This window comes from Rhinolophus sinicus, linkage group LG07 (genome assembly GCF_036562045.2).
Source record: "Rhinolophus sinicus isolate RSC01 linkage group LG07, ASM3656204v1, whole genome shotgun sequence".
Lineage (NCBI taxonomy): Eukaryota > Metazoa > Chordata > Mammalia > Chiroptera > Rhinolophidae > Rhinolophus > Rhinolophus sinicus.
Window position 1 is genome coordinate 29,571,794 of NC_133757.1, and position 13,041 is coordinate 29,584,834.

At 42.5% G+C, this 13,041-nt stretch overlaps 1 protein-coding gene across 13 annotated transcripts in view; it reads left to right on the forward strand.

Moving 5' to 3' along the window:
* The window catches only part of CPEB3 (cytoplasmic polyadenylation element binding protein 3), a 173,177-nt gene that overhangs the window by 114,321 nt on the left and 45,815 nt on the right, over window positions 1-13,041 (forward strand). For all 13 annotated transcript variants that reach the window (XM_074339396.1, XM_074339394.1, XM_019739331.2 and 10 more), the window contains one exon: window positions 9,485-9,603. In XM_074339396.1, the coding sequence (XP_074195497.1) occupies window positions 9,485-9,603 (119 nt within the window). The remainder of the gene's footprint in view (window positions 1-9,484; window positions 9,604-13,041) is intronic.

The following is a 13,041-nucleotide window of genomic DNA, read 5'->3' on the forward strand; positions in this document are numbered from 1 at the left end:
TCTGACACTCTATTCAGAAGTCGGCGGTGCTGGCAGTGGAATGGACGAGGCTGCTGTCCTCCTTCCACTTGGGCAGCCAGCTTCAGCTCTGCAGTCCAGGGGCCCAGGTGAACGGGAACAGGAACAGGCGTGCACAGTCGTGCAGGAGTGACCCATGCCATGTGCTCTGATGATCCCCACCCACCTCGAGTAAGGCGTGTCCCTTGGCGTGGCTGTTTCTGCTGCCAGTCGTGTATTTCCGCTGCACTGGCAGGCTGGCTTGCCTGCTGGGCCTTGTGACCAGAGTCATGCCGTTGTGGAAGTTTATACAATACCAACATGGTCTGTGAACCTGGCATGAGCCAGGCCTCATGGGATTCAGATCGACTCTGAGCCAACAAGCTAAGGAGATACCGTTTGAAGAACAGGAAAGAAGTCTCTACTTGAAATGGACAAAAATAGGCCATTGTGAAGCTGCAGTTGGCTGGACTCATGGCTTCGATTTCTTTGCTTCAGTTTGTCTAAATCTGGCTTTGGAAAGGAAAGTTTTCAAACTTCACATTTTTTTTCTCTTGTAACATAACTTGAATGGAAATAAGTCAGTGTTGTCTTAGGCCCAGATTCCAAGTTTTTTCCACCTTTTGAGTTACATAAACCGGTCAAATTGAGAAGCTGAGGGATTTTAGCCTGTATTTAACCTTTTGCAGTTTGTAAGCTTTTGAGTAATACTTTGCCCCCTGCCACCACCCTTTAAACGCAGGGTTATAGTATACATACCCTTTGGTGAATCCTATATTTTACTATTTAATCAATTGAAATTTTCATTCTCATGAAGGACTTGTTTGTAAAAACATGGACACTGCACTGCAGGGCAGCAAGAGTGGGCTTTTTGTTTTGTCCTGTTTTGACAGATGGATTGTTGCTATTGTTGCTTTTAAAAGCTTACCACACCCTCAGCTTCGATTGTTGTAGTAAACACTGGCCTCATCTCCACTGTATTGAAGATGAACTATAAGAGTTAGTCTTTGACTTCAAAGCATGGCTAGTTCGGGGGACTGTACAGCAAGGAGTAGGCGGGAGGAAGGCGCAGGCCACGGGACAGCCCGAGCAGCCGCATAAATAGCAGCGACTTCTTGTCGTCTGTCCCGCAGGATCTATTGTGCTGTGCCCAGGCAGAGGTGTGGGAAAGGGGGACAAGCCCAAAGCAGCCCTCATGAGCACTTTCTTTGGAAGAGAGTAGATTTCAGGAAGTGAAATGGAAGGTGCGAATTTGGCCGGCTGAGAGGCAGAGAGAATGTTTCAGAAGAGGGTGTAGCTTGGGACAGGACTTGCTGACAGGAATTGGATCAGGGGAAGGATATGAGCAAGTGAGACCAAGAGACGATATGTCCGTTGAAAGAGTCTGAAGTGGAAAACTGCCTGAGGGAATCTGGTGAAAAATTTGGAAAGCTGGGAGCGCTGGCTTGGGTTGTCTTTCGAAATAGAATGGGCAGCCTTGGTCTTGAGGAGAGGAAACGGTGACACCAAGCAGACAACAGCGCTGAGCACTCATTAGGAGCATTAAAGTGCAAGGGCAAGGAGAAATTCGATTGTCAAACTTCAGGCGATATACAAGCAAGGCCAGACTAAAGCAGCATCTGTAGGGAAGCGTCTACTAGGTTAAAATGCAGAATTTGCCAGTTGTATGATGCTGAATGAGAGAGAACAACAAGCAGTGAGGCAAGAACTAGGTATTTATGGACTCAGATGTGGGCACCAGCAGCTATAACCAATATGACATTGAGCAAATTGTTTAATCTCTGAGCCTCAGTTTACTCATCTGAGTTAATAGAGGATTACGTGAGACCATGCACATACCCACCAATACAGTACTGAGGCTTAGTATGTGCTAAATAATATTAGTGTCTTTTCTTCCCGATGAAAATGTCATGCTTGGTAATAATAAAACTGCCCGACCTGTTTGACCAGTTCCCTCCCACACCCATAATCTGGTCTCAGTTTTCTTGGTCAGGTGCTTGTTGGAACTGACTGTGACCAGAACTGACAGATTGGCAGATTTCACAAGGACCTCTTTATATAAGGAATGTGTGGTTATGTAAAAAGAGCAGACTTTACATCCGAATGCCACCAGTCACTGCCCTGGACTGCAGGACTTAACTTAGAACCCAGGAAGTAGATGGCCAGTTTTCAACTCTGAGGGGGTTCTCCCCATCCGACTTGTTTTCTTGTCCATTCCTACCTTCCCTCACTCCTGCCTGCCAAGCAACAAGCCCACAAAGAAACAGTTACTAGTGTGATAGAAAACATAAAACAGGCTAAAACCAAAATGTTGAGCCTCAGCCCTATGTAGTAAATGTAGTCAAAGAAATATGTTCATTTCTGAATCCAACTGGAATGTTCAGGAATCCGAGGACTTCCGCTGTACCTGCAGAGCCATCTCTATAGCTTACTTGGAATGTCACCATTTTTTCACCTATATCATACCATTAAGGTCTGGCTCATGTGCCACCACCTACAGAAAGTCTTCCCTGATTTTTCCATCCATGTCTTCACTGGAAAAAAAAAATCTATCTTCTTTCTATGAAGTTCCCCTTTTAAAAATACATTTTAAAAAATACTTTTTAGGATCCTTAATGTATTGTTCCTAGATTAGAGTTCTCTATGTACTTATTCTTCTTGCACATTCCTTGAGAACAAGGACTTGCTCGGGTCAGTATTCCCCTACAGTTCCTAGGGCGTGTAGTAAGTGTTCAGTAAATCTTGGAGATCTGATGTTCTCATCCAAGAGGAAAATAAATAAAGAATCCAGTTCAGAGACCTGCAGTGTTCTCCAGGCGGGGGGCGTTGATGAGCGGTTTCATCTCCTCCCACCCACCGCCCTCAATCCTATGCTCCAATAAACACTACTCGCTGTTTTCCAAATGTACCGGCCCTTTGATCCTTCCATGCCGTGGCCTGAGCTCTTTCCTGACCTTGGAATACCCTTACTTCCTGGAAAAGTAATTCTCCTCCAGCTCAGATATGGCTTTTGCTCTGTGGCTTTCCCTGATCTTTGGACACCTCTGCTCCATCTGTCTCTCACCAGTGTTCTGTAGCATATACTCCCAGCCTAGCACTTTCCATGTTGTTTCTTAGTTATTTATTTACAGGTTGAGTTTTTCCAGGGCCCAGTTCTTCCTTGCCTTATTCATCTTTGTAGCTTCAGTGCCTGGTATCATGCCTTGTACCTTCTAAATATTTTTGGTTCTATTGAATTGAATCCAAAGAAAAAGACTCCTGAGGCAAACCAGGTAAGTCCTCTGACCTCAATCCAAGGTCAGAGAGAACGTTTGAAACAGACTTTCCATGCCAAAAAAAGTCTGAACTCAGGCAGCTCTGGCTGGAGAGGTGCCCTTCAGGTCTCTCTAGGAAGGTCAGAGGAAATCAGGGAGCCTGAATTCTAAGAAAACATCTCACTCTGTGTTCAAACCGTGGATCCTTCTTTCTGGGACCAGAAACCGGCCAGTGTTTGGTCAGCCACTGTTTTCTGAAGGCAGCAGTTCAGGGCACAGCCCTATAAGCTAGAATTATTTTCCCATTGAAGTTGATATTGAAACATATAAATCAGTAAGAGCATTTGTTGATTATAAAAACTATGGGTCTTTCAAAATACCCCACACCTCTTTAGAGAATGAGAGTGTGTATTACCCTCTTCTTGAGAAAGATCTTATGGTTTTTAATTTTTTCCACAAATTTTCATTTTGAAAATTTTCAAACCTACCAAAAAAGTTGTAAGAATAGTACGAATGACTCACCAGTTGTTAGCAGTTTGCTACATTTGTTTTCTCTCTCTTTTTTCTGTTGGTCTGTGTATACGTATTAATACATATACATTTTTTTATGAATCATTTGAGAGTAAATTGTAGACATCAAGACCCTCACTTCGAGTGGAGGAGAGGGGAGAAGGGAGGTGGAAGAAGGGGAAAAAAAAAAAAGAGCCTTCACTCCTAAATGCTGTAGCATATGTCTCCTGAGAACAAGAAATACCCAGATTGACCCAGTAATGTTTTTTAAAGTGTTTTTTTTTTAATCCAGGATCCAAAGTCTAGCTTTACATTTACTTGTCATGTCTCTTTACTCTCCTTTAATTTAGACCGTTTCCTAGGCTCTTTGTCCTTTGTCTCATTTGAAGAGTCCATGCCAGATGTTTTATAGAATATCACTTAATTTGGAGTTATCTGATTACTTCCTCATAATGAGATGCAGATGAAACTGTTAGCAGGACGACCGCCAAGATGCTGCACCAAGAGGGCTGCAGTGTGTGATGGACATGGCAGTGATGTCAGTTTGCCCCGTTGGTGCTGCTGTCACGTCTGATCATTTGGTTTAGGTGTTATCTGCCAGATCCCTCCATTGGCAAGGTACCTCCTTCTCCCTTTGACATACTGCTCTATGAGGTGCTGCTTTAAGGCTGTATGAGGATCTGGTGTCCCCTCCCCACATTCACCCAGTGGTTTTAGGATACACTGACAATTCTTGCTCACATCGATTCTTCCTGTGGCAATGATACTCATTTTATTAAAATCTTGTTTAATTTAGTAGAATCTCTTTAACTCCCTCAAGAGCGTTCATTCTAAATGTACAACTTAAAAATACATTGGAAACCAATAAGCATCTCTACTAAATAAGAAAATTTGATTGACCTAAATAAAGCTAAATCTAAGCTTCTCCTGATTATTTTGAAATTCATCATTTCAACTCTTCTTAATACAGTTTTTGTGGGCTTTAGAGCAAACATATTTACATAGGCCTTCAATTTTAGGAGTGAAGCACAGGTGACCACTTCCTGCCACTAAAACACTTGTTTATTTTTATTTATTGTCACTTTTGTGGCAAGTCCTTATTTGCTAGTGATGCTGAAATTTTTATCTCACCATTTTTAGGTGAGGCAGAAGTTAATGGCTAAAGAATGAAGGCTATGGAAGCTGACCTAAATTTTAATCCCAAATTTAATCTCTACATTTTAATCTGAGATGTCACTAAACCTCTTGGAGTTTCAGTTTCCTCATCTGTAAAATGGTCAGAACAACTGTAATTACCTCATGGCATGACTGCGAGGACGGAAAGAGCTAACAGATGTAAAGTATTTATTAGTGAAGTTCCTGGCACATGTAAGCACTTGGTAACTGGTGTTTGTGGTAAATTGGTGGTGATTGTTATTTGTACTAGGGATCAGTGTAAAACATTATAAAATGAAAAGTTATGTATTTAAATGCTCAGCAAGCTTTGTTTTTGTAAAGTAGCCAAGAACATTTTGGAGGTTGTTATATACTTAATGTGTTCTCAGGTATTAAGAGGAAAAAAAAAATCTTTTAATTAAATTTTCCCTTCAGAAACCTGGCCAAATAAAATGGAATTATCCCAATTAAGCACCTCCCTCTCCAATACCTTCCTGTTTCTCTCTCCCCCAGAGAAGGACATTAGTCAGTCCAGGCTTCTCCAAAAATCCCTCACTGTTCTAGCCTTCTTCCCACCATCTATTTGATACCTGCGGAAAAGCAAGTGATTTTCTGCCATCCATTCTGCATGCAGGGGTGTAAGGTGTGATTTGAGGTGGTGACGGGGGCAAGAGCTCCCACCACTTCCTCCAGAGCCCGTATTTCTGCCCACAGACTTGCTCTGAGTTGAGGGCCTCCCACATCTCTGACACCCCCCGCACCCTCCTCAGGTACTTGGGAAACAAGGTCAGCATTTCTGAAACTTGAGGAGCTTTATAATCCTGTTATCTCTTATTGGCTCAGAGGGCAAGGAAGAACAGAGGGAGTGCATAATTTTTTAGCCAGGTTTTTTTATTCCTTTCAAACTAGTAACAGAACCTACCATCATAGTGACAGTTTGACCAGCTGGATTTATAGTTATCATAGACTTTCATTTAAAGAATATATTAAAATCAGCAAATAATACCACATCTGATAATTCTCTCTCCTGGTGGAAATGGCTAATGATATATAATAGCAAACATTCAGTGACTTTATTGTTTGTTTACAGTAATATTAAGCCTGTCATTCAAATAACTTTAATTAAAGTTTTTCTTTAGTATCTAGATTATTGCCCTTTATTCATTAAATGCTTGCAGATGCAACATAGAAAGTGTATATCATTAATTTTAACTTTAATTTTTATAATGAGACATATGCAAAACTCAACTTAATTTTACATATCACATAAGTAACTGAAAATGCAGTAAGAGAAAAATTGACATTGCGTGATATTTTAGTTTACAAAGTACCTTTACATATATTATCTCACAACCTACATCTCTGTAAGATAATCAGGACAAATACTTAAGTGTCTTCATTTTACAGAGAAAAGAGCCAAGACTCAGAAACTTTGTGAATGTTCAAGTTCATGGTTCCACCACTTACTGGGTGACCTTGAACAAGTGTCTTAATCACTCTGCAATTTCTTTAACTGTAAAACAATTTAAAATAGTGCCTACCTCACAGGGTATGTGTGAAGATGAAACGAGTTACTACATAGAAGGCACTTAGAATAGTGCCTGGTGCGTCGTGGATGCCTTATGAATGTTAGCTGTTAGTTGTTATCACATAGCTAGTAAATGTTAGGACTTAGGCCCAATTCCAGACCTTCTGACCCCTAGTCCAGAACTCTTTTCAGAGTACCATGTGGAATTTGCCTTTTAGTAAATCATTGATTTAATTTCTATCTCACATTGACCTTGTTATTCTTGAAGGGTTCTTTTTGTACTTTATTTATTTTGACCTTAAATTTCTGAAGATCAAAAGGGAAATGTATTTAAAGGATTCTTCCTGATTTTTTTTATTTTTTTATTTTTTTTTTCACTTCTTTGATTTCTGTTGTCATCTTGGTTTCCTTGACCTTGAGGTTTCAGAAGGTATTTTAGTAGGTGAAGGTATCATAAAGTTGTTTTCAGGAGTGATTTTGGATGTTTCTAGTGGATTTTGTTTCGGTCAGAAGGCCTGAGATGGGAAGTAGGATTGAAGGAAATTGTTAGACTTGAGTCACACACCTTATCTGCAGTGCTAAAAGAATATTGTCATTATTGAGCGTGGCGGCTTGCTGACCAGGGAGTAGAAATGATTTGTTGTAAAAGAACCATCCTGAAGAAATTGGTAAAGTATAATGGGGCCATTCCCTGGGAAAGGAAAATAAGTTGTTTGTAGATATTTTTCTTAGTAATAATATTGTGGCATGCTTTGACATGTGACTCCCTGTTGTTTTTACTCTTTCTACTGCCAATGTTGACATTTATGACTGTGAGATAGGCCTGAGTGAAAATCGGTGTGTTTTTGTGGTAGCTAGTCAGCTGCTATGGGGAGATACCTCCCTCTGCTCTGATGCCCACGCTGAACCCAGGGAGGGATTTGATGTGGAAGATTGCAGAGGACAGGCAGGACCGGTGCAGCCAGCCTGGTGGCCTCCCAGAGGCAAGGAGCGGAGAAGCCCAGCTCGCCGAGCACACCCCGGCCCCAGGCCTTTTTGATGTGCCTGTACATGGTATATACAGACGGGGTCCTCTCCAGAAACCAGAGATCCTGTGTGCCCCTTAGGACCTTTGTGGCAGAGTTGTACCAGGATTTCACCTGGTGAGGCAGGTTGGAGAGGACATGCTAAGACCTTCTCTTTGTGATAGTTGCATCTCTTAACCCATTCATCTCTAATTTTCTCTTTGGCAAGTGGAATTAATGTTCTCACATTGAATGGAAACACTGACTTTTTAATAGATTCCCTGAGGCTTGTTGATCGGTTGATACTGTTGCCAAAAGAGAGAGACTATGAAGAAATGATATATTAATCTTTTAGTTTTGCAGTTAAGTATTATTTTTCTTGTTTGGCTACCTGCCGAAACCTCTGACCCATTTAGCCTGGGAGCAAAGCCCAGAAAACAGCACTGGGTCCTACCCCATTGGTGGCCTCCTCTTGCAGCGACCTCCCTCTCCTGTGGGCTTGGTGCTTTCCCTTGCGTGCTGGCCTCTGCCGGTTGCGTGGGTGCTCTTGGTGTGCTGGGCAGTGGTTGATCTTTTTTCCCCCTACTCTATTTACTTGGATGCTCTGTATAGTAGATGAGGAGTTTGGAAAAAGGATTTCAAAAAGAGTCCCCATTATTTGTTATCCACTGCCCCTTATTACATGCTTGAGAGGCCTTTGCTTCTAGGCCAGTTGATGAACATCTTGGATGTATGCGAACCTTCTGAATATTTGGGGGTTTTTATTCTTTTCCACCAGCTACATCTCTCTGGCATGCACTGCACCAGAGGAAGACTGTACTGGTGATGGTTTCCTAGCAGGACTGGGAGTGGACGTGACAGCTGAGAGACCCAGCAAAGCTCGAGGGGTTGTGGAGAGGTTGAATACTCAGGCTTAGACTAGCTCATGAGGATCCTTTTTACTCAGCTGCCACTCATGACTGCCAGTACAGCAGCAAGTGCCAGAGTTAGCCCCTTAACTGTCTGTTGTCCTCTGTGATTCTCCCAAGTCAGGGTCCTGGCTGCTCTCGGCTCCCATTGCTCTTTTTGTCCTCACGTATCTCCCTCAGCTTTGCAGCGACTAGTTACTTGTCTAAATGTCTATTTCTTCTATCACATAAATCTCTTGACAGCAGGAACCTAGTTTCGTTCATCTCAGTTTTCTCCTAATCCATAGATGGTGTCCCACTTAAAGCAGTTGCTCAGAAAATCTTACAGAATTGGACTGAACAAAGCTGGCTGTGTCAATGGAGATCTGCAGCCAGTGTTTATGTTTACAGACCGTATGCTGTGTCCTGAGACAGGAGAGTGTCCTTGGAGAAACAGCCGTATCAGAAGTAACATCAGAAGTATTAGGTTGGTGCAAAAGTAATTGCGGTTTTTGCAGTTTTTAACCTTTTAAACTGCAATTGCTTTTGCACCCACCTACTAGCCTTTTGGGCTTTTTTCTTTTCTTTTCTTTTTTTTTTGGACAACTTTTGATGAGGTACAATTCACATACCATATAGTTCACCCATTTAAAAGGTATAGTTCAGTGGTTTTTAGGATGTTCACAGAGTTATGCAACCATCACTACAACCAATTTTAGAAAAGTTTCATCATCCCCCAAAGAAACCGTGTCTATTTCCTCCAATTCCCCAGCCCTAGGCAACCACTCATCTACTCTTTTTTTTTTTTTATTGCTATAGATTTGCCTATTCTGGACATTCCATGTACATGGAATCGTATACAGTCTGCGGTATTTTGTGCCAGGCCTTTTTCATTCAGCCTGTTTTCAAGGTGTGTCCATGCCACAGCTGGTGTCAAGCCTGAGGCAAGGCAGTGTGTGCAGAGCACCTAATATAGTGCCCGGCCCCTGAGGGAGGGTCTCAGTGACTATTACTTCCCTGTGTCCCACTGGAGTTCTCAGACTTTAGCCAGAATTTGCCAAAGGAAAACAATCTCTAACATTTTCATTGGTACTTTGAGTTCTATTTACTGATTCCTTCCCCCACCCTTTTGTTTCTGTTCTCCCCAAGGCTACGCCTTTCTGCTGTTCCAGGAGGAGAGCTCAGTACAAGCTTTGATAGACGCGTGCCTAGAAGAAGACGGGAAACTATACTTGTGCGTGTCGAGCCCCACCATCAAGGATAAACCGGTCAGTAATACACAGCCAGCTGTTGTTCTTCTAGAGCACATATGCAATTGGAATAGCTGAGCGCCTCTTTGTTGTAATGGGAATGCTGGTAACTGGGATCCTCGTACCCGGGGTGACCTCGCTGGGCAGTAGAGCTGGACTGTTGTTGATGGGAAGCTAATAACAAATTACTCAGTATTTCGTTTTATACCTTTGGGACTGCATGTAAACAAATGTGCCCTTGTCTTCCACTTTATAGCTCTTTTAAGCTAATTCCTATTCAAAAACTCTGAATTGAAGTAAATAATGCTCTTAATGGTTTTGGCAGCTGGTTTCTATTATTTCAGATCAAGGACAGGAGTAATTTTTTTTTAAAGATCATAATCGTCAGTGTTTATGTGCCTTTGAATGCAAGGCATTGTGCTGAGTGGTACCCACAACTTGCTCAATAGAGCCTTCTGGGCCAGGAGCTTACACTCTAAAAGGAATAGCTTCAAACAGGGCAGGAGAGGGGGAGGACAGAGAACATGGACCCAAAACCATAAATAAATGTGCACTTACACAGAGTTTGTGGTCGCTGAACCAGACTGTGAGTACATAAGTCATTGGGTAAGAGAGGAAGACTGCTTCCTTTCTCCTGGCGAAGTGGGTATTGGCGGAGAAGGGGGCAAAACCACAGTCAGAGCAGAAGAACTTGGTGAACGTGGAAGGAGTAAGGACCTGTGGGAAGTTGGGAGAGGTGAGTTTGTGTGTCAAGACTTGGCGCTAGGAGTGGGAAGTAGAGTAAAAATAGTCATGTGGACCGAGGCACCTCTGTCGTGGGGCCTGCAGCATCCCCTGTAGGACTCATACCAGAGGTGGAGCTTGCTTGGCAGCTACATTTGTTCTTTGAAATGTGCATGTGGAAAGAGATGGTCAGACATAGAAGTTAGAGTCGTGACTCTAGAATTTACGTAACTGCTTGGCTCCAAATAAGTCACCCAATTCTTGCTGAATCTTGGTTTCCTCATCTATAAAATGGGAGAAATAATGGCACCTCTCTGGGATGTTGAGAGGCTTATATAAGAGGAAAACGAATGTGGAAACATTTGGTGAGGTCAGGTACTTGTGCAAATGTAGCTGGAGGGTGTTATTAGCCTAACATAGTGCGAGAGAGAGGATACAAGAGAACAAAGTTAGAGCTGATCTACACACTAGCATCTGTTGGGAAAAAATGGTGCCATCTGGAACCGAGTTTACAGTTGGTTGCAAAAGGATGGTGCGGGGACTTGGCCACCGATAAGGAGGAGACTGCAGTATGTAAAGCAGAAGAGGGAGTTACTAAAGAATCGGGAGGTTGCATCACAGTATTAGAAAAATTGATACAGAAGAAGAAGCAAGGATTTTATTTTAGTAAGTGTGAAAATGCCAATCATTTTCAAATTCTGGGGCCATTACCAAATTTTTATAACAACAGTTAACAGTGTTGGATAGGGTAGCTGTACAGGTAGGGAAAAACAATAGGAAACAGAAGGTGGGGAAAAAGAGTAGGCAACCTTCGTTAACTTTGGTCATCAACAGTGTGGAAAGGCTGTATATCACTGGCACTGAGTTGAAGGAGAATGTTCAGTGTTTCATCTGAGTGAAGAATAAGAGACCAGAAATAACTTCTCCAAATCTCTTTAGAATAGTGTGAGATTAGAAAGAGTGAACCCAATTTGGCAGGGTCAGATGTCTGAGAGGTAAATGGTCAACCTCCAGAGAACCTCTGCCACTGGCACCTCAGTAGGAGGGGATGGGGGTGAGATAGGAATAGCTAAGGTAGGATTGGTCATGCACTCTAGAAGAGGATTAGAAATTAGACACACACACACACACACACACACACACACACACACAGGCAGAGGGGTAGAGGTACGCATTGAGATGGTTATGCCCACAGTAGATTAAGAAGCAGTTGAATTGAGAGGAGGTAACTGGAGATGGGCAGATGGGGTGTGTATACCTTGGAAAGGTCGTTACTGGCTCTATGGGAGAAAGGGGGTGATATGCCTTGTCAGGACACGCCCTCCCCAGGGCTGGACATCTTTTGAGAGGGGAATGAGCAGTGGTACCATTACTGGTGAGTGGTTCACTCCAAACACATGTATTGCCCTTGGCTTGAAGGACTTTTGCAAATAATTAGTGTAATTATCTGTTTTGGAAATGTTTACGGGGAAACTAACTTTCATTGTTTGTGTTTCTGCAAATTTCTGCCTTATTGCAATTTTCATTTTTTGAGCTCAAGTGAAGCAGTTTTATTGGAGCTTGGTGAATTCTGAACGGTGGCTGCTGATCACATATTTCTTTGACCCAAGCACACTCAGAATTTCCAGCACAAACAATTTGGATAAAATTTAGGCTAGGAAACATTAAAATCCCCAAACACCTCTAATTCTAATGAACTGGATCCCATTTTGGGTTCCAACTCTTTTGGCTCCTTTTTTGAAACCTTCTCTTCCTATGCTTCAGTGCTCCATCTCTCTCTCCCAGCCTCGTTTGGCCACACTTCCCCACCAGGTTCGGTACATCCACCTCGTTTTGGATGCTCCCACAGAAAGTGAGAGCTGGGTTGAACCTTTGGGGGTAAATGAGGACCTTGGCAATAGCGCAATGTAAAGTCAACCTTTGGAGCTCATTCCCCAAACTCTGAGCTATGGTTCTTCCCCACTTTTTCTCCTTAGTTGGCTTCCTTTCAGAATCCTAGTGCTCTCATTCTGTTGTTTAGTTCTCCCCAATCCTCCCTGAATTTCTCCTTGGAAATACACCATGTTCCAAAATGACCTCACAGATTTTCTATCCTTTGTCCGTCCCCCTAGTCTCCCCCAACCTCCTGCCCCAATCAAACCCTGTTCCCTTTGTGTGGATTAGGTTAATCAGATTGTTTTTCTAATATAGAGCCTGATAGCAAGGTCCCCTCTCACTAATCCTTTCTAAGATCATGTTTGTTTTATAACTCAAATGAATCCCTAATTAATGGATTTCAGGTAGTATCAGAGAGATATTTTTGGTCAATGATTACCTTTCATTAAATGGCTCCATTTAGACTATTCTATGTATAGGTCTGATCCTGAAAGATGGCAGACAACACTGTATTAATGTCCTGATTAATTGACTCCTTAGTCTCCAAGAATGGGAAGACAAATTGGTGAGAGCAGGAGGTATTGCAGAACTTCTAGATCTGTGTGTCTATTTTTCCTCCTCCAGCAAGAGATGTTCCATAGCTCAGATATCACAGGCATCTCAGAGGACAGCTGTGTCCTCGTCCAGGCTCCCAGAGAAGCATGCAGACACTGTGACAGTGGTCCCTCTTGTCAAGGTGACTCTACTTTTTTGGATGTATTAGGTTGGTGCAAAAGTAATAGCAGTTTTTGAAATTATTTGAAATGGCATTTAAACCGCAATTACTTTTGCACCAACCTCATATAAATAGACTGAACC